This window comes from Microcaecilia unicolor, chromosome 14, assembly GCF_901765095.1.
Source record: "Microcaecilia unicolor chromosome 14, aMicUni1.1, whole genome shotgun sequence".
Classification (NCBI taxonomy): domain Eukaryota; kingdom Metazoa; phylum Chordata; class Amphibia; order Gymnophiona; family Siphonopidae; genus Microcaecilia; species Microcaecilia unicolor.
Genome location: NC_044044.1, coordinates 25,025,876 through 25,051,814, shown reverse-complemented (window position 1 = coordinate 25,051,814; position 25,939 = coordinate 25,025,876). Strand labels below are relative to the sequence as shown.

At 41.8% G+C, this 25,939-nt stretch overlaps 3 protein-coding genes across 4 annotated transcripts; all 3 read left to right on the top strand.

Moving 5' to 3' along the window:
• Nucleotides 1-2,714: 2,714 nt before the first annotated feature.
• On the top strand, nt 2,715-3,644 carry LOC115457146 (olfactory receptor 6J1-like). Its single transcript, XM_030186569.1, has one exon. It carries the CDS (start codon nt 2,715-2,717, stop codon nt 3,642-3,644), a length of 930 nt encoding a protein of 309 aa, XP_030042429.1.
• A 6,114-nt stretch (nt 3,645-9,758) lies between these two features.
• LOC115457738 (olfactory receptor 5V1-like) lies at nt 9,759-16,692 on the top strand. Of its 2 annotated transcripts, XM_030187304.1 has the most exons (2): nt 9,759-9,771; nt 15,773-16,692. In XM_030187304.1, exons 1-2 carry the CDS (start codon nt 9,759-9,761, stop codon nt 16,690-16,692), a joined length of 933 nt encoding a protein of 310 aa, XP_030043164.1. The 2 variants fall into 2 exon arrangements, with proteins under 2 accessions (XP_030043164.1, XP_030043165.1); XM_030187305.1 differs by lacking the exon at nt 9,759-9,771 and having other exon boundaries at nt 15,763-16,692.
• A 7,447-nt stretch (nt 16,693-24,139) lies between these two features.
• LOC115457145 (olfactory receptor 5V1-like) lies at nt 24,140-25,081 on the top strand. The gene has a single exon (XM_030186568.1). The coding sequence runs from the start codon at nt 24,140-24,142 to the stop codon at nt 25,079-25,081; it is 942 nt and encodes a 313-aa protein (XP_030042428.1).
• Nucleotides 25,082-25,939: the final 858 nt, after the last annotated feature.

Below are 25,939 nucleotides of genomic sequence, written 5' to 3'. Positions count from 1 at the left end.
TGTACTTTCGAAAATGTTCTTCCACATGTATTTTGCTTTCTCTACATAACTGGTGTGTAATATTATTATAAAATTAAGAATATTCCTCAGTGTAGCAGTCAATGCCAGGATACTGTGAATCAAGAGCAGAGGAAATGATTTGAAAGAATGAATATGGAGATCAAAGTATGTTTTTATACTTAGAGATGATGATTGAGAATTGATTCTGGGTTTCATTGTCAGTTAATTCTTTGGATTGCAGGATTTATGGCTGCATGCTTTAACTAGAGGTAGATCTTGTCAGATGAATCTGGTTCATTTTTGGGACTGGGTGGCCAGAGAGTTGGCTTGAGGGAGAGCACTAGACACAATAAACTTAGATATCAGGAAAGAATTTGACAAGGTTTCGCATAAGTGCCTTATAAATAAACTGAACACCCTTGGTATAGTCCTTAAAGGTAATGACTAGGTTAAAACTGGTTGAGTAGAAGACAACAGAACCCTACTGTAAATGAAATTGACTCTTGAGGAAAAGTGTACCATAGGGACTGGCCCTTGGTCTGGGTCTTTTAAACATTTTTGTAAGTGATATTGCAGAAGAGCTGTTTGATACGGGTTGCCTCTTTATGGATGAAATCAAAATATGCAAGAGTAGACACCTTGAATGGCATTGACAAGATGAGGAGGGATTTAACAAACCTTGATGGTCTGGAATTTAAGCTAATATGTAATGCTAAAAAAAATGCATGGTCATACATTTGGGTAGGGAAAATCTGAGAGACTTGGTGATCATATCTGATGACTTAGGGTGGTCAAAAAAGTAGAAAAGGCAGAGGGAGAGGAATGGCCAGCAAGGGCTTATACAAAGGAATCATCATCTCCTTCAATCTGCTGGCCATTCCTTTCCCTATGACTTTTCTACCCGTTTGACCATCTTACGATGACAAGGTGAGGGGGGATTTAACAAAACTTGATCGTCTAGAATTTTCCAGCTAATGTGTAATGCTAAAAAAAATGCAGGGTCATACATTTGGGCAGGTAAAACCTGAGAGAGTAGGGCAGTATAGGGGTGAAGTACTTATATGTACAACAGAAAAGAGGGGCTTGGTGATCATATCTGTTTCTATGTTTATTCCTAGATGAAAACTATATCCTGAACTTTGTAGTCACCATTCATTTAAAAGGTTGGTAAAAATGAAAAAATTCTGTCAACTGAGGAAATCTTGAGCTGGAAACCATGCAGAAGGTACAGCAAGACTCTGTTTTACTCAGTTGTTTCGTTTGCCAGTGAGAATACTGCTTGTTAACTTTTAGAATTCTCTCTGGGAAGTCATACAAAACCTATCAATCACGTAGTTGTTATAAGAATGCACGCTTAGTTGTTTCTGTCCCTGAACACCCAAAGGTTTCCTCAGAGTAAAACTTCGCAGTTGGATCTACTCTCCTACATCGGTTGTAAGTAACTCAGGCTGTAAGAAACTTCATTATAAATCTATTCATACTGCAGGCTTTGCCTGCAAAGCTACAAAGTTGTGGAATTTTTTAATTTAATTTTTATTTGTTGCATTTGTACCTTAAATAAAGTATTCACTAAAAGCCAAGAAATATCTCTTCGACAAGATATATCACAAAGATCAACATGTGTAACTGTACAATCTTAAAACTTCCAGAATTGTCTTATAATGTCTTTTGCTTTAACACTGTCATGTATTCACCACCATGTACTACTACTACTACTACTTAACATTTCTAAAGCGCTACTAGGGTTACGCAGCGCTGTACAATTTACATAGAGGGACAGTCCCTGCTCAAAAGAGCTTACAATCTAGTAGACAAGTGAACGGTCAAATTGGGGCAGCCTGGATTTACTGAACGGTAAGAGTTAGGTACCGAACGCAGCAATGAAGAGGTGGGTTTTAAGCAGAGATTTGAAGATGGGCAGGGAGGGGGCTTGGCGTATGGGCTCAGGAAGGTTGTTCCAAGCATAGGGTGAGGCGAGGCAGAATGAGCGGAGCCTGGAGTTGTAACACAAAACCCTCTGTAAACCAAATGTATATTCTCTTCTATTTCCAGTACCCATGATGAATTGTAAACCACATTGAGCCTGCAAAGAGGTGGGATAATGTGGGATACAAATGCAATAAATAAATAAATATTGGAAAACTCTTCCCAGATTTTGTCTAGTGGAATGAAATTTAAAGAATAATCTAAAGGATCCCATTCAAGGTTGGTCTGATTAAAAAGGCTTCTAATATTAGCGATTTTAGAACTAACATAAATCGCTAATTGAATAGCTGGCTGTTTATCATCAAGTAAAGATATAAGTTTATCCCTGTTGTTAAGATGGGAAAGAACCTTAAAAAGCAGCTTAGTATCCATTGATTCCCCGTTAACATTGAATAATAATTCTTTCTTTTTTAATTTTAAGGTGCTCTTATATTCCTTATTAGTGAGTTTCCACTTCTCCTTATGGATGTATGTTTTCACCATCCTCTTTCCAATGATCTACATTTTCGCTTCAAGGCTAGTAATTCTGCGTCAGACCCATCTAAACGAAGATCAGAGTAATTTCTCCTTGGTTCTTAAAGACCAAGCTAATGTTTTAGAGGATTTGGAGATAAGCTTTTATAGAGATATTGTATGTTCACAAAAAATAAAATGTGTTTTATCTTCTCTTATAAGTAATTATCTTCCTTTAATCTCTTTTCAACAGAACATCTAAAGCAGTCCAGTAAATGAGTAACCAAACAGTTGTGATGGAATTCATTTTCGTGGGTTTTCCAGGCAGTCGTGGATTACATATTTCCCTTTTCTTCTTGTTCTTCCTTATCTACCTAATCACAATAGTCAGCAACCTTTTGATGATTGTGCTGATCTGCAAGGACAGTCGTCTCCATACCCCAATGTACTTTTTCCTTTGCAACCTGTCCATCCTGGAAGCATTTAATTCATCAAACATATTTCCAAAGATGTTAGTAGACTTTGTGTCAGAGAATAAAAGAATTTCTTTCTCTTCCTGCATTACCCAATCCTATTTCTATTTCCTTTTGGCATCTGTTGAGTTTTTTCTGCTGGGCATCATGTCTTTTGACCGCTATGTAGCCATCTGTAACCCACTACGCTATGCCACTATCATGCGAGGTCAACTGTGCATTAAACTTATGGTATTCTGTTGGGTTGGATCCATATTGTCTCTTCTTTTCCCTACAATTATCATCTCTTCATTCCCTTTCTGCGGGACCAATATCATTGACCATTATTTTTGTGACAGCGCTGCTATTCTGAAACTGGCCTGTGCTGATACCCGCTTCGTACAGTTACTTAGCATCATTTTAGCTCTAATTATATTGCCCTCCTCTCTGCTTTTGACTTTAGTGTCCTACACTTACATTATCTTCACAATTCTCCACATTTCATCAGTGGACGGGAGGCAGAAAGCCTTCTCTACGTGTGCGTCCCATCTCATTATGGTGACGTTAGTCTATGGATGTGCACTGTTCATTGAAGTAAGCCCTATGATCAACCCTTCCGTAGATTTATACAAAGGGTTGTCTGTGGTCAGCAATGCCTTGCCTCCTTTGTTTAACCCTTTCATTTACACTTTAAAAAATGAAAAGGTAAAAGAGGTTATCAAAGGCTTCACAAAGAAAAAAATATGGTCCTAAAAAATGTCGAGTTGGGGGAGGGACACCAGAGCAGTACCTCTGTTTTCTAGGCCTGGAAGACCAAAAATTCGAAAGCACGTATACATTCAGCTCCATGCCAGATGCAAGTAAGTGCTATTTATTTATTGCATTTGTACCCCACCCATTTGCAGGCTCAATGTGGCTTACACAGTACCGTCAAAGGCGTTTGCCCAGTCGGTGGATAACAAATACAAAGTTGTATAGTGATCGTATAAGGTATAAGTGGAGGGTCGGAATGGATGAAGATTGCATGATGTCCTTTTTGATCATTTGCATGCTAAAATTAATTAAAACTAGCACTTATGTGTGTGAATGTAACATTCATGAACCTATGTGCCAGTTGGGTGTTAAGCAATATTCTACAAGCTTAGCACCCAACCCATATAGCATACAATTGCAAGGGGAGTTTGTACAGATGCATGGTGCATGGATGGGTCCTAAATGTATGTGCATAACTTATATAATACTATGTTAACTGCTAAATTGCAGTATTTACATGCTAAAATTTATGACTGCCTTTTATATGGCATAAATGATTAGTACCTAAATATTGACATACAAATATCAACTTATTCTCTATTCTACAAAAAGCTTGTTGATATAGAATTTCTGCTTAGCAACCTGCATTTTGGCACTGAAATTTGGGTGACCTTTATAGAATCACCCCCTATATATATAACTCCAGATGTATAATGCATTTGGGGGCTGGTGGTTGGGAGGCGTGGATAGTGCTGGGCAGACTTATATGGTCTGTGCCCTGAAGAGGACAGGTATAAATCAACGTGTAATTAAACTCTGGAATTCGTTGCCGGAGAAAGTGGTGAAGGCGGTTAGCTTAGCAGAGTTTAAAAAGGGGTTGGACGGTTTCCTAAAGGACAAGTCCATAAACCGCTCCTAAACGGACTTGGAAAACTCCAAAATTCCAGGAATAACATGTATAGAATGTTTGTACGTTTGGGAAGCTTGCCAGGTGCCCTTGGCCTGGATTGGCTGCTGTCGTGGACAAGATGCTGGGCTTGATGGACCCTTGGTCTTTTCTCAGTGTGGCATTACTTATGTACTTATGTCCTCTACTTGGCTCACTTTTATTACATAGAGCAGTGATTTAACCTATCGTGATGTCATAGTGGCTCATTCCACCAATAAGAGCCAACCTCATTAGTGATGTCACAATGGCTTGATTGTATAGAATGTTTGTACGTTTGGGAAGCTTGCCAGGTGCCCTTGGCCTGGATTGGCCGCTGTCGTGGACAGGATGCTGGGCTCGATGGACCCTTGGTCTTTTCCCAGTGTGGCATTACTTATGTACTTATATGTGCTACTTTTTGTGTATACCCTACCTTACATAAGTACATGAGTTTATCTTGTTGGGCAGACTGGATGGACCATGCAGCTCTTTTTCTGCTGTCATCTACTATGTTACTATGACTAGATTCTGTCAGTGGCACCCAAATTTGGCTGAGTGCTAATCTTTAAATGATGCTGGGTATGATGGACCTTCGGTCTGTCCCAGTATGGCAATACTCATAGGCTTATGTACTTATGATGGTTAGTGCCCACTTATTGGTGCTACTTGGCTTGTTACTCAAATTGTGCATGCAAATTGGGTATGCTCACAAATCTGGACTTATATAGAGATAAAAGAAGGCATTCTGAGGGCAGTGCTGGACAATTAGCTCCTTATTTTAAAAGCATCCCCACATGTAAATGGTATTTCTCAATAGACATCATTTACACGTGGAGGGGCATTTTCGAACGGGGATGCCCATCTCTAAGGGTGCCTATCTCTGAGGATGCCCCCGCGAAGGGGCGGGGAGACCCATATTATCGAAACAAGATGGGTGTCTATCTTTCATTTCGATAATATGGCCGGGGACGCCCAAATCTCAACATTTAGGTCGACCTTAGAGATGGTCATCCCTGGTTTTCATCCATAATGGAAACCGAGGACGCCCATCTCAAAAATGACCAAATGCAAGCCCTTTGGTCGTGGGAGGAGCCATCATTCATAGTGCACTGGTCCCCCTCACATGCCAGGACACCAACCGGGCACCCTAGAAGGCACGGCAGTGGACTTCACAAATTGATCCCAGGTGCATAGCTCTCTTACCTTGGATGCTTAGCCCCCATAACTGTACACCACTACCATAGCCCTTAGGGATGAAGGTGGGCACCTACATTTGGGTACAGTGGGTACATTTACCACCACAACTGTAACAGGTGGGGGGGGGGAAGGGCCTGGGTCCGTCTGCCTGAAGTGCACTGCACCCACTAAAAACTGCTCCAGGGACCTGCATAGTGCTGTGATGGAGCTCGGTATGACATTTGAGACTGGCATAGAGGCTGGAAAAAATGTTTTTTAATTTTTTTTTAATTTTTAGGGTGGAAGGGGGTTGGTGACCACTGGGGATGTAAGAGGAGGTGATCTCCGATTCCCTCCGGTGGTCATATGGTCAGTTCGGGCACCTTTTTGAGGCTTGGTTGTGAAAAAAATTGGACCAAGTAAAGTCGGCCAAATGCTCGTCAGGGACGCCCTTCTTTTTTCCATTATCAGCCGAGGACACCCATCTCTTAACCACGCCCCTGTCCCGCCTTCGGTACACTGCCAACATGCCCCCGTGAACTTTGGTCGTCCCCGTGATGGAAAGCAGTTGAGGACGCAAAAAATTGTCTTTCGATTATGCCAATTTGGGCGACCTCGGGAGAAAGACGCCCATCTTTCGATTTGTGTCGGAAGATGGGTGTCCTTCCCTTTCGAAAATAAGCTAGTGAGGCTTACTACTTTTAGTTGCCAAAAGGATGTGGGTAGGGTGGGGAGATGAACTACCCTGGGTGGATCTACAACATAGACATGGATTCCTCATTTCACACGTGTATGGCAAAAGATAGACATCTTAATTTATAGCTGCTCTGAGGCACATAGGCCTGTTAAAAAGGGCAGCTGTAAATGTCAATGTCCAATCCCCATCCACATTTACGACCCTGACATATAATCTCCCTCTACCCTCCACTAGGCATCCGATCCCCTCTAAGGCAAACTCCCCTGATGCAACCCTTCCCAAGAGGCACCCCTGAAGGTGACCCCCCCACACACAAGTCAACCAGCCCCTGCCAGGAGGCAAACCTTCCTACTAACCACATCCCTCCGCCCTCGGCAGACCATCCCACACTCCACCCCCTGATCATTTCCCTGGTCTTACTGGGGGTCCTTGTTATCTAGTGGAGCAATGCCCACTTTTTGAGCTCATAAAGATTCTGGGTTCAGATATGACCACCTGGACTTTAGCAGTAAAACCATGGGGTTCTGTTTACTAAGCCATGCTGTAGGCATGAACACTTTTTAGCGTTCATGCCTATAGGAATATAATGGGTATCTCTATCATTAGCACATGGATAATTTTTAGTGCACGCACCTACAGCGTGGCTCAGTAAATCAGGCCCATAATGTAATATAATAATCTGAGGATCTTGTGAAATGACTGTTCTCTGCACAGAAATATTTGTTTATTTATTTCATTTATATTCAACATTTAAGGCTGGTTGTATCATTACAAACACTGAATTAATACTGTATTTTGTTTCTGTCTGCATTTTGATTCTGACATGTCATCATTATCAGTTTACAAAATGTTTCTAACTTATAGCGTAACTGAAAATGTGTAACAATTGATGGTTATGTGTTGTTTTTGATATACTGCAGCTAGACTTATATTTGGCAAAACAAGATATGAAAGTGCCACACCCCTCAGAGAAAAACTACATTGGCTCCCAATCAAAGAACAAATCACATTCAAGATCTGACCCTGATTCACAAGATTATTCATGGAGATGCTCTGGTCTACATGTCAAACCTCATAGATCTACCACCCAGGAACTCTAAAAAAAAATCATCTCATACACTCTTGAATCTCCACTTCCCCAGCTGCAAATGACTAAAATATAAATTGACACATGCATCCAGCTTCTCCTACATAGGTACGCAGCTATGGAATGCACTACCAACTGCTTTGAAAAAAATGCACGGCCAATTCAACTTTCGGAAATCCTTGAAGACCCACCTCTTTAATAGAATATACCATAACGATCCATCATTTGAACATTAGTACATTGCCGTGTTTACCTGTTGTTCCGATATTGATATCTTTATACATGATACTTTTATATACTATGTTTCCCATATTCTTATGAAATTATAACTGTATATGCCATTCTATTGTGGTGACCCCACGACGGAGCAATGTAAGCCACATTGAGCCTGCAAATATGTGGGAAAATTTGGGATACAAATGCAGTAAGTAAATAAATAAATATATTTAGAGTGGAATTTTTGATATGTCATCCAATTCCAATTTGGGACATTTCTTTTTCTCATTACATCCCCCCAAAAGTCCAGGAAAAATATCTGGGTTTCCCTTTCAAAAATGACTCAAAGATGGTGAGTTATATTCAGACATACTAGATATTTCCATGTCCCATGAGGGTTTACAATCTAACTCCCCTGTTTACTAAGCCACTCGGCAATACCGACACAGCCCATTCAAAGTGAATGGGCTGTGTTGGCATTAGAGCATGGCAGCCGCTAGTATGGCTTGATAAATAGGGGGGAGGGAGTTTCTACCTAAGGCAATTTGCTCAAGATCACACGGAGATGCAGAATTTGAACCATTCTTCCCAGGTTGTTTGTCCTGTGCTTTAATTACCAGTTTACTCTTTCACTCTTAGGTGAAGTTGTACGGGATTCAAGCCAACGATTGTTTGTCATAGACTGGAAACGTGCTGGTGACCCGTAGAGGCCACTTTCGTAGCATAACATACTTCTCAGGAGGCATATTTTCTGCCTTAATCTCTTTTTTCAGTCAGAGGTGGATGATATGTATTCATTAGTATTAATTCTGTTCACTTAGGTGCACAATGCCAATTTAATGTGTGTTAACCTAGAATTTAATGTGCATAAACCCACAAATTCTACATATGGTGCCTTAAGTTGAAGGCACTACTGAATTGATTAACAAGCCTATCAGCGCAGGTAAAGTGGCAATTAACAGCCTGCCCTTGGGTGGGAATATGCGGGATATAAACGCTATAAATAAATAAATAAAAATTAGAATTTACGCACACAACTTTATAGGTGTATTCTACAAAGTGCTATGTGTTAATTCTATTGCGTGGAGCTGAAAAAGGGGCATGGCCATGAAAGTGGAACGGGCGGGTCATGGGTATTTCTAAAAACTGTGCACACTGCTATAGAATATACCCTTGGGATACTTATAGACTCCAACTTATCATTTCTTCCATAACTTTCTCAGGTCATTAAACGATCATTTTACAAGATGCAACTTATCTATTCGCTCTCTGATCTTCCCAACTGCGCTTAATATACTGGATCATTCATTGGTCATCTCTCAAATAGATTACTGTAACTCCCTCTGCAAAGCCCTTTGGGTCAGAGATGTCCGTCGCCTTCAGAATATTCAAAATGTTGCAATTCGTCTAATTTCTAATTTGCACATATCTTATGGAAGTCCATTGACTATTTGTTACCCATTGTATTACCTGTAAACTTTTATTACTTATTTTTACAACTTTGCAAGCTGAGCAACCTATTTTTTTCTCTCCCGCCACCTCATTCCTTACTGCCTAGCACAGACACTAAGATCAGCACAACACAATCACTTCTCGATAACTGGGGATGACTGATTAACTCATGAACATATTAGGCATGCCATTTTCAGCGGTCAAGGCCCTCAACTTTGAAACAGTCTCCCAGTCTGTCTTTGCTTACAGACATCACTTAAGAAATTTAAGACTTGAAGACCTATCTTTTTAACGATGCATACCATTAATACTTTATAAGTATTTCAGGTGGCTTCCTGGGAAAATCTCGAAGATACTTGTGTGGTATCTCCTCTTGTTTTTACCACTCCCATACTGTCCTATCTATTATTATAGTTCTACCCCCCTCTCCTGAAAGTCATGTCTGGAGCTTATTTTTCTACCTCTTGCTTTTTCTCTTTATTTTTACATTGTAAGCCACCCAGAAGACCATCCATAGGATGGGACAGTAATAAACTTGAAAGTTGAAACTTGAAGATAATGATCCCCCAGAGTTCAAAAGATGCCATAACTAAGAAATATTTTATACAAATTCTTATGCTTTTATATGAGCAAATAGGTAGTGCTGAAACAAGACATTTGAACGGTGTAATCGACATCAGTATATCAACTGAGGACTTTACGAGACTGGGCGTCTAAATGGCAGATGACGTTTAATGTGAGCAAGTGCAAAGTGATGCATGTGGGAAAGAGGAACCCGAGCTACGTCATGCAAGGTTCCATGTTAGGAGTCACGGACCCAGAAAGGGATCTAGGTGTGGCCGTTGATGATACGTTGAAACCTTCTGCTCAGTGTGCTGCTGCAGCTAAGAAAGCAAATAGAATGTTAGGTATTATTAGAAAAGGAATGGAAAACAAAAATGAAGATGTTATAATGCCTTTGTATCACTCCATGGTGCGACCGCACCTCAAATATTGTGTTCAATTCTGGTTGCCGCATCTAAAAAAAGATATAGTGGAATTAGAAAAGGTGCAGAGAAGGACGACGAAAATGATAAAGGGGATGGGACGACTTGCCTACGAGGAAAGGCTAGAGTGGCTAGGGCTCTTCAGCTTAGAGAAAAGGCAGCTCAGGGGACATATGATAGAGGTCTATAAAATAATGAGTGGAGTTGAACGGGTAGATGTGAAGCGTCTGTTCACGCTTTAGGACTAATGGGTATGCGATGAAGCTACAATGTAGTAAATTTAAAACGAATCGGAGAACATTTTTCTTCACTCAACGTGTAATTAAACTCTGGAATTCGTTGCCAGAGAATGTGGTAAAGGCAGTTAGCTTAGCGGAGTTTAAAAAAGGTTTGGACAGCTTCCTAAAGGAAAAGTCCATAGACCGTAATTAAATGAACTTGGGGAAAATCCACTATTTCTGGGATAAGCAATATAAAATGTTTTGTACCTTTTTGGGATCTTGCCGGGTATTTGTGACCTGGATTGGCCACTGTTGGAAACAGGATGCTGGGCTCGCTGGACCTTTGGTCTTTCCCAGTATGGCAATACTTATGTACCTATGTACTTATGAACTGTGTATTGTGCCTGTGGGAAGGGCATGTAGACAAGTATCTTTGGCAATAAGTCAGACCAACTTTCGAATTCATGCTTTTTCATGAGCAAGCATGCTTCTGTCTCTTTGGGGATTTAGAGGAACAGGCAGTAGAAAACAGTTTGGATGCCTAGATTTGAGTCTGTTGTCTACAGGGATTGTGATGCATCTCTTGTGTATTGAAATACCAGCTGACAATCAATATATTGCTTAGCAAACACTACACAGAATAGCTAAATCCTCAGACATCCATCTAAGCAACCGTAGATGTGAACACAGGTAAGTGTACAAAGTAAAAGTATATGTTTCACACTTGACGTATGTGTGGTGTTGTTTTTCTTTTAATTTCTGTACAACAATACATCATCTCCAGATTCACAATTCAAATAGAATATTATTTTGGAAAGATGAAATCGACGGGGTGCAATTGTTTGTAGAAGTTGCATATTGCTCGCTAGATTCCTGTTTAACTCACAGGTTGTTTTCCAAAGACTCAATCTGCCTATGAACAGCCAGCCTAGCGCCAAAGCATTTTAAAATTCTTGCAGACTTTTAACCTCTGAATGAATTTGTTTAACTTGACCCCCAAAATCAATTTTCAACATTTCCGCTGTTTTACATAAGGAATCAAATTTCCCCACCAAGGTTTTTACCTCTGTTGATGTCTTCATCACAGTAAATTTCACAGTTTGCAGAGCATTCCAAATGGCCTCCAGTTGAGGGGGAGATATGATAGAGGTCTATAAAATAATGAGTAGAGTGGATTGGGTAAATGTGAATTGTTTATTTACTCTTTCCAAAAATACTAGGACTAGGGGGCATGCGATGAAGCTACAAAGTAGTAAATTTAATACAAATCGGAGAAAATCTTTCTTCACTCAACGTGTAATTCAACTCTGGAATTCATTGCCAGAAGGTTAGCTTAGCGGGGTTTAAAAAAGGTCTGGACGGCTTCCTAAAGGAAAAGTCCATAGACCATTATTAAATTGACTTGGGGAAACTCCACTGCTTATTTCTGGGATAAGCAGCATAAAAAGTATTAAACTTTTTCGGGATCTTGCCAGGTATTTGTGACCTGGATTGGCCACTATTGGAAACAAGTATTGCCACACTGGGACAGACCAAAGGTTCATCAAGCCCAGCATCCTATGTACTTATGTACTTGATCCATCCACCAGCAGCTCCTCAGCCAGAATATCTTAATGCATGTCCACATTAAATGTTATCCACTGTCTAGGTACTTAGTTTCCTAATCCCATGCGCACTTTCTGCGAATCTTCACAATCCTGGGCTGTTTTAATGATTTTGAATAATTTTTGTGTGATCTGCAAATTAGACCATCTCACTTGCTGCATTCTCGAGATCATTTCTTGTCTCTTCTTTGGATTACCACAATGACTATGCGTGAGATAAATTTGCAAATAATGGAGACACATAAGCAATCTATATAATGGATGTTTATTGAAGTAATCCTAAAAACCTTAACTGGCTACATGAGTCTCTAGAAGAGGGTTAGCAAAACTGCTTCTGATAACTATTTAAATTACTAAGGGGGTCCTTTTTACCAAGCTGTGGGTAAAAGGGCCCTGCGCTATCAACAGGGGCTGTTTTTCCTGTGTGCCAGGGCCCTTTTTATTTCAACACCTTAACCCCTAAAATCAACACCTTAACCCATAAAATTCATCCATGGAGAAGCGCCATCATACATGTCAGACCTAATTGACTTCCCTGCACGAAACATCAAAAGTTCATCACGTACCTTCTTAAACCTCCACTACCCCAATCGTAGAGGACTCAAATACAAGTCACTACACGCATCTACCTTCACAGACCTCTGCACAAAATCATGGCATAAACTACCGAATGATATAAAAACAACGCATGACTTGACAACCTTCCGGAAGTTATTGAAGACGCACCTTTTCGAAGAGACTTACAATAAAAATCCTCCTTAATGACTTGATTCCATTCTACATCTAAACCAACTAATCCCTTCTAATTTGATTATGTTAATCACATTATCACTATTGGTCATTATATCTTACCTGTTTTATTTTGTGTTATGTAAATAATTCTACTGACCTATCTACCTAATTTCTTACACAGTAATATGTTAAATTAGACCATACCTCTTACTCTGTTTATGATTATACCTTTTGCAACATAGTGTAAGCAACATTGAGCCTGCAAATAGATGTGAAAATGTGGGGTACAAATGCAGCAAATAAATAAACAGATAAAAAGACCTCAGGCACATATAGCCATGCAGCAAGAGAACTCTTACCGCATGACCATGCGATGGGGAGCCCTTACTGCTACCCATTAAGGTGGCAATAAGGACTTCCACGCTAACCCAGTGGTAACTAGGAAGCACGCAGCAATGGCAGATTAATGCAGGGTTATCACCACGCAAGCCATTTCAGGGGTGGAATCGGCATTTAGGTGGTTAAGTGCCGATATTCAGCACTTAATCAGCCAAGGTAACCATATCAATAGGATTGGATAAAACACAAGTTTATCTTTATGTAGCTCACCTAAGCAAGCTAAGTGCTGAATGTTGCAGATAACTTGCTAGGTTTCATCTGGCTGTGCATGCCGGATATTCAATGCCGGTCCCCGGACATTGCTCAGCATTGAATATCCAGGCATAAGTCAGTGGTGGACAAAAAAACCGCTGACCACCAGCAGTTGAATATCTACCCTTGTGTCTACATATTTGAGAAAACCTTAATGTTGTACTCCAAGACAATTACTTCTGCATCAAAGGGATGACTGAAAAACGCAAATATAAGAGATTTGTATATGAGATTCACTGACAGAATGCATTTAGGCGTCCTTTTACAAAAATGCACTAGCGTTTTTAGCGCATATTAAAAATAAGCATATATTAAACGTTAAGAGACGCCCATATATTCCTATGGTCATATCTAGCGTTTTGCACATGGTAATCTTGAGCGCGCACACTAAAAGCACTAGCAAGCCTCTGTAAAAGACCCCCTTAGACACCAGTGCCCCCTACAACTTATCAAATGCCACAAATATAGCTAACCTGCTTATAATCGAAATAGAAAAATGCCTATATTGTGACCCAAATCGGGAGATAGACGTTTATCTCACAAAAACGAATAAAGCGGTATAATCGAAAGCCGAATTTGGATGTTTTCAACTGCACTCCGTCGCGGATGCGGACAAAGTTGATGGGGGCGTGTTGAAGGCGTGGTGAAGGTGGAACTGGGGTGTGGTTATCGGGCGATCAGAGATGGGCGCCTTTCGCCGACAATGGAAAAAAATATGCGTTTTTAGCGAGAATTTAGGGCACTTTTCCTGGACCCTGTTTTTCCACGAATAAGGCCCCAAAAAGTGCCCTAAATGACCAGATGACCACTGGAGGGAATCGGGGATGACCTCCCCTGACTCCCCCAGTGGTCACAAACCCCCTCCCACCACAAAATATGCCGTTTCACAACTTTTTATTTTCACCCTCAAATGTCATACCCACCTCCCTGGCAGCAGTATGCAGGTCACTGGAGCAGTTATTAGGGGGTGCAGTGGACTTCAGGCAGGTGGACCCAGGCCCATCCCCCCCCCCACCTGTTACACTTGTGCTGGTAAATGCGAGCCCTCCAAACCACCCCCAAACCCACTGTACCCACATGTAGGTGCCCCCCTTCACCCCTTAGGGCTTTAGTAATGGTGTAGACTTGTGGGCAGTGGGTTTTGAGGGGGATTTGGGGGGCTCAACACCCAAGGGAAGGGTGCTATGCACCTGGGAGCTGTTTTACCTTGTTTTTTTTTTTGTAAAAGTGCCCCCTAGGGTGCCCGATTGGTGTCCTGGCATGTGAGGGGGACCAGTGCACTATGAATCCTGGCACCTCCCATGAATAAATGTCTTGGAGTTATTCGTTTTTGAGCTGGGCGCTTTCAGTTTTCATTATCGCTGAAAAACAAAAACGCCCAGCTCAAAAAAAGATAAACGTCCATGTTTTTCGAAAATATGCTTCGGTCTGCCCCTTCACGGACCCGTTCTCGGAGATAAACGCCCATGGAGATAGACGTTTCCGTTCGATTATGCCCCTTCACGTCATCATGTTCAGTCCCAGGTAATGAAACTGTATAATATTTTGACCCACTTATTGAAGAACTGTTTTTACGATGATAGAATATTGTGAAAAAAGTGAAAAAAACAAATATTTTGAGTAAATTTTAAGGTGGAAGTTGTGAAATCACTATGTGCCAACATCTCCACATGAAAGCTATTGGGTTCAAAACATTCCATTTTTCGACCTGTATTTTTGTTAAATGGCTGCTTCCTCTGCATGTTCCAGAAACTAGTTGCCGGATTCTGTAAATGGCACTCCAAATTTGGCACTGGAAAACATTGGCATGAACTGATTTTGTCAAGGGCACATGCCCTTTACAGAATAGCATGTAAGCTCGGATCTCATGCTTAACTCTGGGCGCCAGACTTGTGACCGCTGAAACCTGGTGTAAATACCGGTGCCAAAGTGAGGAGCACTGACCCAGTATTCTGTAACTATACACGCAAATTTTCAGAATGCCCTTTACATTCCCATTCTCCTCCCGTGGTCAAGCCCCCCTTTTGAGATACACGCTATCGGAGTAAGGTGCGCTGCCATATAAGAATAGCGTGCAGCCAGATGTGTGCGTAAATAATAATGAGTACCGATTAACATCGGTAATTGGTTGTTAGCACTCAACTATTGATGTCATTGAGCTCATTGAGCAATTGAGTTGCACATGCATCTTGGGCACATGTACAAATTTGAGTGCGCAAATCTGGGCGCTATATAGAGAACCCGGCCCTATATGTGCACGCCCGCAGATATTTAGGTCTCAATTCCAATCTCTACATTCTCTGTGACATGGAGCTCCATGCCTTTAACAAGCCTTTTTTTTTTGTTTCATTCCTAACAGATTATTCAAATGGTGAAAGGAAATCAAACACTGGTAACAGAATTTATCCTCCTGGGACTTACAGATTCGCACGAGCAAGAATTAATTCTCTTTGGGGTATTTTTGATTATTTACTTAATGACTCTGACGGGTAACATGCTCATAATAGTAACAGTCAGCATATTTCCAATATTTAATACCCCTATGTATTTTTTTCTTCGCAACCTCTCCTTTCTGGACATCTGTTTCACGTCAACCACCGTGCCTAAGATGCTAATGAACTTCTTGGCTCAAGTTAAAACCATCTCTTTCATTGGGTGCATCACTCAGATGTATTCCTTTATAGCGTTGGGTAGCGTAGAGTGCATTCTTCTGGCAGTGATGACTTATGACCGCTATGTGGCGATCTGTAAGCCTTTGCATTATACCACCATCATGAACAGGACGGTGTGCATGCTACTTGCTGCTGCCAGCTGGAGCCTTGCGTGTCTAAACTCTTTGATACATACTGCGCTTGCTTTCCGCTTACCTTTCTGTGGGTCAAACCAAATAAATCACTTTTTTTGTGATATCCCACCCTTGTTAGAGCTGGCTTGCGCGGACACTTCCGTAAACGAAATTATGATCTACTCTTCGGGTGGGTCAGTCATCGTAGGGTCCTGCTTTTTTATACTATTATCTTATATCTATATCATATCTGCAATAATAAAAATCCGGTCCACTGAAGGAAGGCTGAAAGCTTTCTCCACCTGTGCCTCTCACCTCACTGTCGTGGGTCTCTTTTTTGGGACTGCTATCTTCACGTACATACGACCCACCTCAACCTATTCCTTGGACCAAGATCGGGTGATTCCTGTGCTGTTTGGCATTGTAACACCTATGCTTAACCCCATGATCTATAGCTTCAGGAACAAAGAAGTGCACGGGGCACTCAGAAAACTATTTTCCAAGAAAAAATGACCAAATTCAGGCAGGATAACCTTGTTTGAAGAACTCTCTTCTTAAGAACAGCAACATCAAGAGGACCTTTCACGATTCTGAATGTGAAATGAATGCATCTAAGAGATTCTTCATATTCCTTTAGTTTTATGTTTATAAAAGACTAAGATATATTTGCATAGTCATTAAAGCAATCTTTTAATATACATATTGCACATACTAAAATTGTTTGAAATATTTGCACTTCTGCCCTATGAATATCCATAATAATACACTTTGTCTAGTATTTATGATTATGTAAAAATGTCTTTTCATCTCCTTTCCAGTATCCCGTCTATATATATATATATATATATATATTCTATATAATAAAACTCACCCTCAACGTTCTGAGGACAGTGACGTCACTGTCACTTCCTTCCAGAACGGTTCGTAAGACCATGGTGGTGAAGCCACCGAAATCGCCCAAGCAAGGGACCCCACCCTCGCGTCAAATGTCATGACGTCGAGGGCGGAGCAATGGCGTTCGGTGCGTCCAAGAGGTGCGGAATGCGGAGCAATGCCGATGCTGTCAGAATGACGAAGGGGTCCGTAGGTAGGTAGAGAGGGAGAAGGGGGCGACGAAGGGATCGGTAGGTAGGGAGGGAGGGAAGGAGAAGGGGGGGTTGGGGAGGAAAACCTTGCTAGCGCCCGTTTCTTTTGCTCCTGAAACGGGCCTGTTGCAGACATATATTAAGATGATTCTTTTATAAGTGGTATTTATGTTTTACCAAGCCAGGATATACATGGGTCTACATATATCTGGCAAGAGGGCATGTGATGGTTGCGAGTAGGGAAGGCCTAAAAAATAAATGTTTGTTCCCCATTTCAGAATGGGAATGTATGTCTATATCCTCACAGATTGACGTCTGAATTTACACCTGCTGCCTGGGAGGTTTGCTGTTGAGCAACACACTTCACCGAGAATTGGGGGGGGGGGAGAGGGTCACCCCCTAATCCCCAGTTGTTTTGTTTCCCCCTGAAAGTGAAACTGGGAAGGAATACTGGACTCTGTGACTATTTCTAAAATGGTTGACATGTTCTGGCATATACACATGTATGTTGCTATTTCAGAACATACACCTATATAGGCCAGCATATACATGATTTTTTTGAGCAAATTATTCAATACGATCATACGATCACATTTCAACCTTGTACTTGTTATCAACCGCCAGGGCAAACGCCTTTGACGGTACTATGTAAGCCACATTGAGCCTGCAAATAGGTGGGAAAACATGGGGTACAAATGCAACAAATAAATAAATAGATAATTGTGTATATTCATCAAGAGCTTTTTTATCAGTATTGACCCCTAACACAGGCGTAGACATGCCAAAACATGGCCCGTGTCGGGTCTATTAATTAAGTAACTCTTGCTTATTCCAAGTGTCGGAGGTCCTTCTGTGCTTTCCTTCTGTTGCTAGGGCTGTAAGGTGCACCTTTTCTGAAAGACATAGATGTGGTCGGCATTGAATAGGTGGAGATATGTGTTCGAAGAGCAACGAGAATAGTTGGAAGAATAGTAGGCTGTAAGCACGGATCTATTCAGGCGTCAAGCTTCCCCTTCATCAGTGCGCAACTATGGAATGCACTTCCTAGAGACATCACCAGTCTGAGAGACTACCTTATCTTTCGCAAGGCACTAAAAACGCATCTGTTTGCCAAAGCATTTCTCCGGGAACAATGTAGGACTATAGCCACTGCCAGCTGGCATACTTGGATCCTGTTTAGTCCTATTGTTATGTACTGTTCTATGTAAAGTATCCTTTCTTTCTTGCCCTTCTACTCTACTATTCTCATTTGTATCTGATATCACCCGGAGTTCTCTCTCTCTCTCTCTCCGGTTTATGTAAGCCACATTGAGCCTGCATGTCTGTGGGGATAAGTGGGGTATAAATAGCTTTAGTGTACACAACACTGTAAAAACCATGTTCATAAGAGATAATAAAGCATCATTACTTACAGAGTTGGCATTGTTAATATACTGCTTAGGACTAGGGATATTCATTTATTTGAAGTGACATGGGAGACGTCAACAAAAGATGTCGCACTGTTCTCAAATAGTACATACTATTTGCAAAAAAGAACATATGCGATGAAGCTGCAGTGTGATAAATTTAAAACGAATCGGAGGAAATTTCTCTTCACTCAACGCGTAGTTAAACTCTGGAATTTGCTGCCGGAAAAGGTGGTTAAGGCGGTTGACTTAGCGGACTTCAAAAAAAGGGTTGGACGGCTTCCTGGAGGAAAAAGCCATAGAATGTTATTGAATGGACGAGGGAATACTGCGGTATTTCTAGGATGGGTGGGACAAATTGTTTGTTCTTTTGGCCGCTGGGCTCGATGGACCCTTGGTCTGTCCCAGCATGGCGATGCTTACGTACTTTCAAAAGAGGGAGAACTCTTGAAAAAGGACACATTCTTTCTGAAAAAGTGAACACAGCAATCATATTATTTGAAGGAAAAAAAAAAACAGAAAAGCAACACTATGGGAAGTAACATGAAGCAATAAACGCTATGGGACCCTTTTATGAAAGGGTTGCATGCGCCAATCTGGAGCTACCATTGGGCTACTGCAGGAGCCTAGCAGTAGTTCCAGTGCATTATTTCCAGCAAAAAAAGGTGCCGGTACTCAAATGCTAGGCCACCCTTCAGAGACGAGGGTGATCGCTGAGGGACCCACCCCACAATAGCTAGAACCAGTCACAGAATCTATGACAAGGCAGAATTGGAGTGTAGAGCCTGAGCTCTTTCATTAAAACTTGAAGACCATGGCTCAATTTTAGCAGACAATGGAAAAGGTGCTGGTACTCAGTACCCCCTCAAAAAAAGCCCTGAGTAGTTCCCACCCTCAGTTTGCGCCATATCAGGTGCTACAAAAATATTTTCTATTTCTGCAGTGCCGGTGCTTATCTGACAGTAATTGGGCATGGTTATTGCCATGTTAGCGCTGGAGCCCTTACTGCCACCTCAATGGGTGGCAGGTAAGACCTTCCTATGAAACGACTGTGCAGCAAGTGGTTCACTTACCGCTCACAATCACAAAACCAGTAGGTTGTGGAAATATACAATCGCTGGATTATAAACACACACAAAAAAAAAAATCTCCACCAAATGAAAATGTCTTAAAACGATAATGTAGTCATGCATGAATCGTAGAGCCTCAGTTCTTAAACTCCCAAATCTTCCTGGAAGGAAAAAGGCCTCACAGAGCTCCTAGATCATAAAACTCTTCCAGAGATGACCAGATCACAACGATCTTCTGCTCATCATTGGCCAGAAAAAAAAAACTTTCCAATAGTTAAAAAATTGTGTGAAATATTTAACCGTTTAATTTTTTACATACTTATTTCAACACTTTAATGACGCCATTGTGTATCTCAAAGTGTTCACTGAAAAAGAACAAAGCAGGCCTACATTTATACATTAAGGTGAAATTGGTAGTGCTGTGCAGAAACTTATCTTTCTTTATCAACACTGTCTGTTATCGGCACTGGAAGATCCTATGTTGGACCACAGTTACTTAGTTCCCTCGCCCCAAGCTGAGGATGGCCATCGTTTCGCGCTGCTGCTTCAGGGTCTTGGTGGCGGGGCTACTTTTGGAACAGTCACAGATCCGCTTCTCCGTGCGTGAAATATTTAACCATCGGAAGGTTTTTTTCTGGCCAATGATGAACAGAAGATCGTTGTGATCTGGTCAGCTCTGGTAGCTTTTTATGATCTAGGAGCTCTGTGAGGCCTTTTTCCTTCCAGGAAGATTTGGGAGTTTAAGAACTGAGGTTCTATGATTCATGCACGACTACGTTATCGTTTAAGACATTTTCACTTACCGCACAGCCATTTCTTTTTGAACAAAAAGACAGTCTTTTACCCGCTGTGGTAAAAGGGGGCTTCGGCACCAGAGGCATAGCTAGGTGGGTCGCCAGGGGAGTGACCGCTTCCCCAAATGGACTTCTGATGGTGCCGGCACCTATTTTTCACATGATCTGTTGCATGGAGAATAGGTACCACCACCATCGGCAATCCGATCTCTGCTCCCCCGATGCCTCAACTTGGCTATGCTCCTGCTCAGCATGCATCAAACACACACGCTGACACTAGAGCAGGCCCCGTTTTATTGCAGGTTATTAAAAGGACCCCTATGGGAAGCAACGTGATGTGAAAATTTTAAGGCTGCACATCGCTAGCATGATGATCAGAAACTGGGAGAAGGATCATGCATTCAATGAGTATAGATGACAGACGTTGGAAGAGAAGTTGGTGTTGTCTTCCTTGACTTGCCAAATGCAACTTGTATAAATGTTTGGCTAGCTTTAGTGATCTGAAGGATATTTACTCCGCTAATTATTTTTAGCTGTTATTAATATTTATTTACTTGCTCTCCACTCTTTCAATAAATTATTGTGCACAGGGGATCACTCCATCTTTGCACACCAGACCATCAGACACCAAAATAAGCAATCTTTAATTGCAATATATGCAGAGTAGACCCAATGTCATGCAGGGAAACAAATTGTGCTCCAGGGACGGCGAAGTTCAGGGATTTTGAGAGGCGGTTCCAAAGAGTGGTTGTGAAAGTGCAGGGTGCCTTTGAAAGCGTTGATGAGTTGGCATATATTGGTGGTTTGAGAAGAAGAGAGAAAAAATGATTTGAAATCAATATTCCAGCCTACACAGGTTAGAAAATGTCATGGGTGGCCAGAAAATATTCCAGTATGCAGATGACGTGACAATACTGATAAATACCTCTGTACGAGAGAAAATGCAACAACTTTCATCTTATAAAACCACTAAGGTAATCGTGCATCTAAACAAAGGTATGTTACAAGTAAAGACTTTGAATTAAGTGAGTCTAATAGGTGGTTCTCTGCTCGTTAAAGTGTACTGAATTATGCTTATATCGTATTCTACAGTGCCAGTAGAACTTTTCAAGCCCTCAGAAGTAAAACATCTCCATGCAACAGGCTGAAGAGTGTCTGCTGTGGAAGCAGGAATTGGAAGGAGAGGTGCTTGAGTTAGCTGGAAAGAATAAGATGTGCCTCCATGCAACAGGCTGAAGATTCCAGTCTACCTCATGTTGTGATTAGTCTACACATCTGAAATGACTACCGATTAGCGTAGAATGCAAAGAAGCCCATTCAGTTTCTATACATACTATGGTCTTCTTCACATTCCAGTGCAAACTAATCAGTAGTCAGTGGCATAGCAAGGGCGGGGCGGTAGGGGCGGTCCGCCCCTGGTGCACGCCGCTGGAGGGTGCAGAGAGCAGCCACACTCCTGTCGGCTCCGCTGGTTCCCTGCTCCCTCTGCCCCGGAACAGGTTACTTCCTGTTCCGGGGCAGAAGGAGCCAGTGGAGCCGACAGGTGCACGGCTGCTCTCTGCACCCTCCAGCAGCCAAGAATGCACCCGGGGGGGCTTGATGCGCCGGGGAGGGGGGTGTTATTGCGCTGGGGAGGGTGTCATGCTGCACCCTGGGGTGACAGATGCCGCTGCACCTGGGGGGGGTGTGTGCGCAGCGGCGATCCACCCCGGGTGGCAGCCGACCTAGGATCGCCACTGTCGGTAGTGATACTTTGTACAATAATGTCACTTTGGGCTCCTTTCACAAACAGTAAAGAAAGCATTAGAATATTTACGTGAGGGTATTTCACACCACATTCTGATGTTTTTCTTGTCCATGTGCTAAACGCTATTCTCTAAAGGGCGCCCACTCTTTACAGAAGAATATTTATAGTCGAGTCCCATGCCCTAATTTTGGACTCCAGACTTATGTCTGCTGAAACCTGGTATAAACGCAGGTGCCCAGTATTCCATAACTACGCGTTCAGATTTTTGGAATGCCCCTGACATGCCCTTCTCGTGGCCATGCGCTAGGGGAGATAGGTACCCCACCTTATAGAATAGCACGCAGCCAGATGTATGCGCAAAGGCTAATAGGTGTCAACAAACATCACTAACTGTTTATTTACACTCATTTATAGTTTAGAGCTCGTTATTCAATTAATTTGCACGTGCATCTCAGGTGCACGCTCAAATTTGGACAAACCCATGTGCCATATATAGAATCCAGGGTAAGTGTGTGTTATTATTATTTTTTTTGTAGAAATATTTTTGGAGGGGTTGTAACATGGAAGGGGAATGAGCATGGAGGTCATATTGAGTTAACGCATTTGCATTCGTTTTAAATTGCATTCACTTTAAATTTACTACATTGTAGCTTCATCTACCCGTTCAACTCCACTCATTATTTGATAGAGGTCTATAAAATAATGAGTGGAGTTGAACGGGTAGATGTGAAGCATCTGTTCACGCTTTCCAAAAATACTAGGACTAGAGTGCATGCGATGAAGCTACAATGTAGTAAAATTAAAATGAATCTGAGAAAAACTTTCTTTACTCAACGTGTAATTAAACTCTGGAATTCGTTGCCAGAGAATGTGGTAAAGGCAGTTAGCTTAGCGGAGTTTAAAAAAAGGTTTGGATGGCTTGCTAAAGGAAAAGTCCATAGACCATTATTAAATGGACTTGGGGAAAATCCACTATTTCTGGGATAAGCAGTATAAAATGTTTTGTACATTTTTGGGATCTTTGCCGGGTATTTGTGACCTGGATTGGCCACTGTTGGAAACAGGATACTGGGCTCGATGGACCTTTGGTCTTTCCCAGTATGGCAATACTTATGTACTTATGTAAGTATATAATGCCGTATTTCATGCGTGAGAACTTAGCAATTCCTAAATAGATGGTGATAAGTGTTGCTGTGTTATATTTTTGCTATTAATACATGATAATGGAAATGGTAGCACATATTCAGCAAATACAAAAATATTTAAAAACATGTCACGTTGCATGCTAAGCCCAGATATCAAAGCAGCTTTATAAAATGGCCTCCAGTAGTTGACTTCTGTAGAGAAGACTTACAAAAAAATCAACTTTAAATAATTCTCATGTTACGCCTACCGTAGGAAGCACAACTTGTGATAAACTCAAACTGCAGTAGAGAAAACCATTTATTGTATTGTTTCAGATGTTATGGGCTATTGACGCGGGCAGTAACAGTGAAATACAGCTCGTGTTGACTCCGTACACATTTGGAGATCTGAGATCGATGTGCTTCCGTCTTAATAAAGGACACTTTTGTGAGCCAGATTCCCTTTCCTCATTTCTTTGGAAATCCCTACTGTGTTTGTTTTCCCGATCCGTATGGAGCCAGCATTGACCAGAGAATCCACATATTCATCACCACCCCTATCGGGATACGCACGCTGAATACACAGAGTAGGGGAAACACCCAAAACCTTTAGTTTACCTGTACAATGGATTAGTTATCTGAATTTGAAAATTCTCTTCCCCTCTTATTAATTCACAGTATTTTATCTTTTATTTTTGTTTTTCTGTTTTCTTCTGTTCTTTACAGGTTACAAAATGATGAGAAGAAATCGAACCATGGTGGCAGAATTTATTCTCTTGGGGCTTACATCTTCCCATGAGACAGAGATAATTCTTTTTGGGGTGATTCTGATTATTTACCTGATCGCATTGCTGGGGAATATGTTAATAATAATAATTACTATCCTGTTCTCGTGCTTTAACTCTCCCATGTACTTCTTTCTCTGCAACCTTTCCTTCCTAGACCTTGGTTTAATATCTACCACTGTACCTAAAATGCTGGTAAACTTCCTGATTGAAGTGAAAACTATCTCTTTCTTTGGGTGTGTTGCTCAGCTGTACTGTTTTATAACTCTGGGTGGTGCTGAATGTCTCCTGCTGACAGTAATGGCTTACGACCGCTACGTGGCCATCTGTAAACCTTTGCATTATTCCGTCATCGTGAGCCGGAGGTTGTGCGTCTTGCTTGTCACTGTGACCTGGATCACCGCATGCCTGAATTCCCTGGTGCATACCATGACTACGTTCTGCTTACCCTTCTGTGAGTCAAACAAAATTATGCACTTTTTCTGTGATATCCCACCTGTACTGAAGTTGGCCTGTGCAGACACGCGTATCAATGAAATCGCTCTGTACTCTTCTGCTGGGTCGATCATGGTGGGGTCTTTCTTTTTCATACTCCTTTCTTACGTTTACATCATTTCTGCAATATTGAAAATCAAGTCTGCTAAGGGACGATGGAAAGCCTTCTCTACCTGCGCCTCCCACTTTATCATTGTCAGCCTGTACTTTGGATCAGCTGGTTTTATGTACTTGCGACCCACCTCAACTTATTCCTTGGAAAAGGATCGAGAGCTTTCGGTGTTATATGCTATAATCATTCCTATGCTTAACCCCGTCATCTACAGCTTAAGGAACAAAGAGATACATCGAGCTCTTGGGCTATTATTGGCAAGATATAGGAGCCAATTTGCATAATGTTTTTTCTGTAAAATCTACTTCACTTGTGCATAACATACATAGTAACATACATAGTAGATGACGGCAGAAAAAGACCTGCACGGTCCATCCAGTCTGCCCGACAAGATAAACTCATATGTGCTACTTTTTATGTATTCCTTACCTTGATTTGTACCTGTCCTTTTCAGGGCACAGACTGTATAAGTCTGCCCAGCACTATCCCCGCCTCCCAACCACCAGCCCCGCCTCCCACCACCAGTTCTGGCACAGACCGTATAAGTCTGCCCAGCACTATCTCCGCCTCCTAACCACCAGTCCCGCCTCCCACCACCGGCTCTGGCACAGACCGTATAAGTCTGCCCAGCACTATCCCCGCCTCCCAACCACCAGCCCCGCCTCCCACCACCAGTTCTGGCACAGACCGTATAAGTCTGCCCAGCACTATCTCCGCCTCCCAACCACCAGTCCCGCCTCCCACCACCGGCTCTGGCACAGACCGTATAAGTCTGCCCAGCACTATCCCTGCCTCCCAACCACCAGTCCCGCCTCCCACCACCGGCTCTGGCACAGACCGTATAAGTCTGCCCAGCACTATCCCCGCCTCTGAACCACCAGCCCCGCCTCCCACCACTATTCATTTTCTTTATTGTTTCATTTGTTCTAGAGTTATTATTTCTTTTACTTCATGTAATAAAAACAAAAAACTACCAACAAACAAAATTGGCTAGGTCGGGACATCTCAAGTTCTTATAGCATTTTAGTAAAGTACATGGAGAAATGAATGTGCATGTGCCAGTTACACACAGCATGGAAGTCCGTCTATTTTAGACCAATAAAGATCTAAAATGTCAACGCTTCAAAATAGATATGTAAACA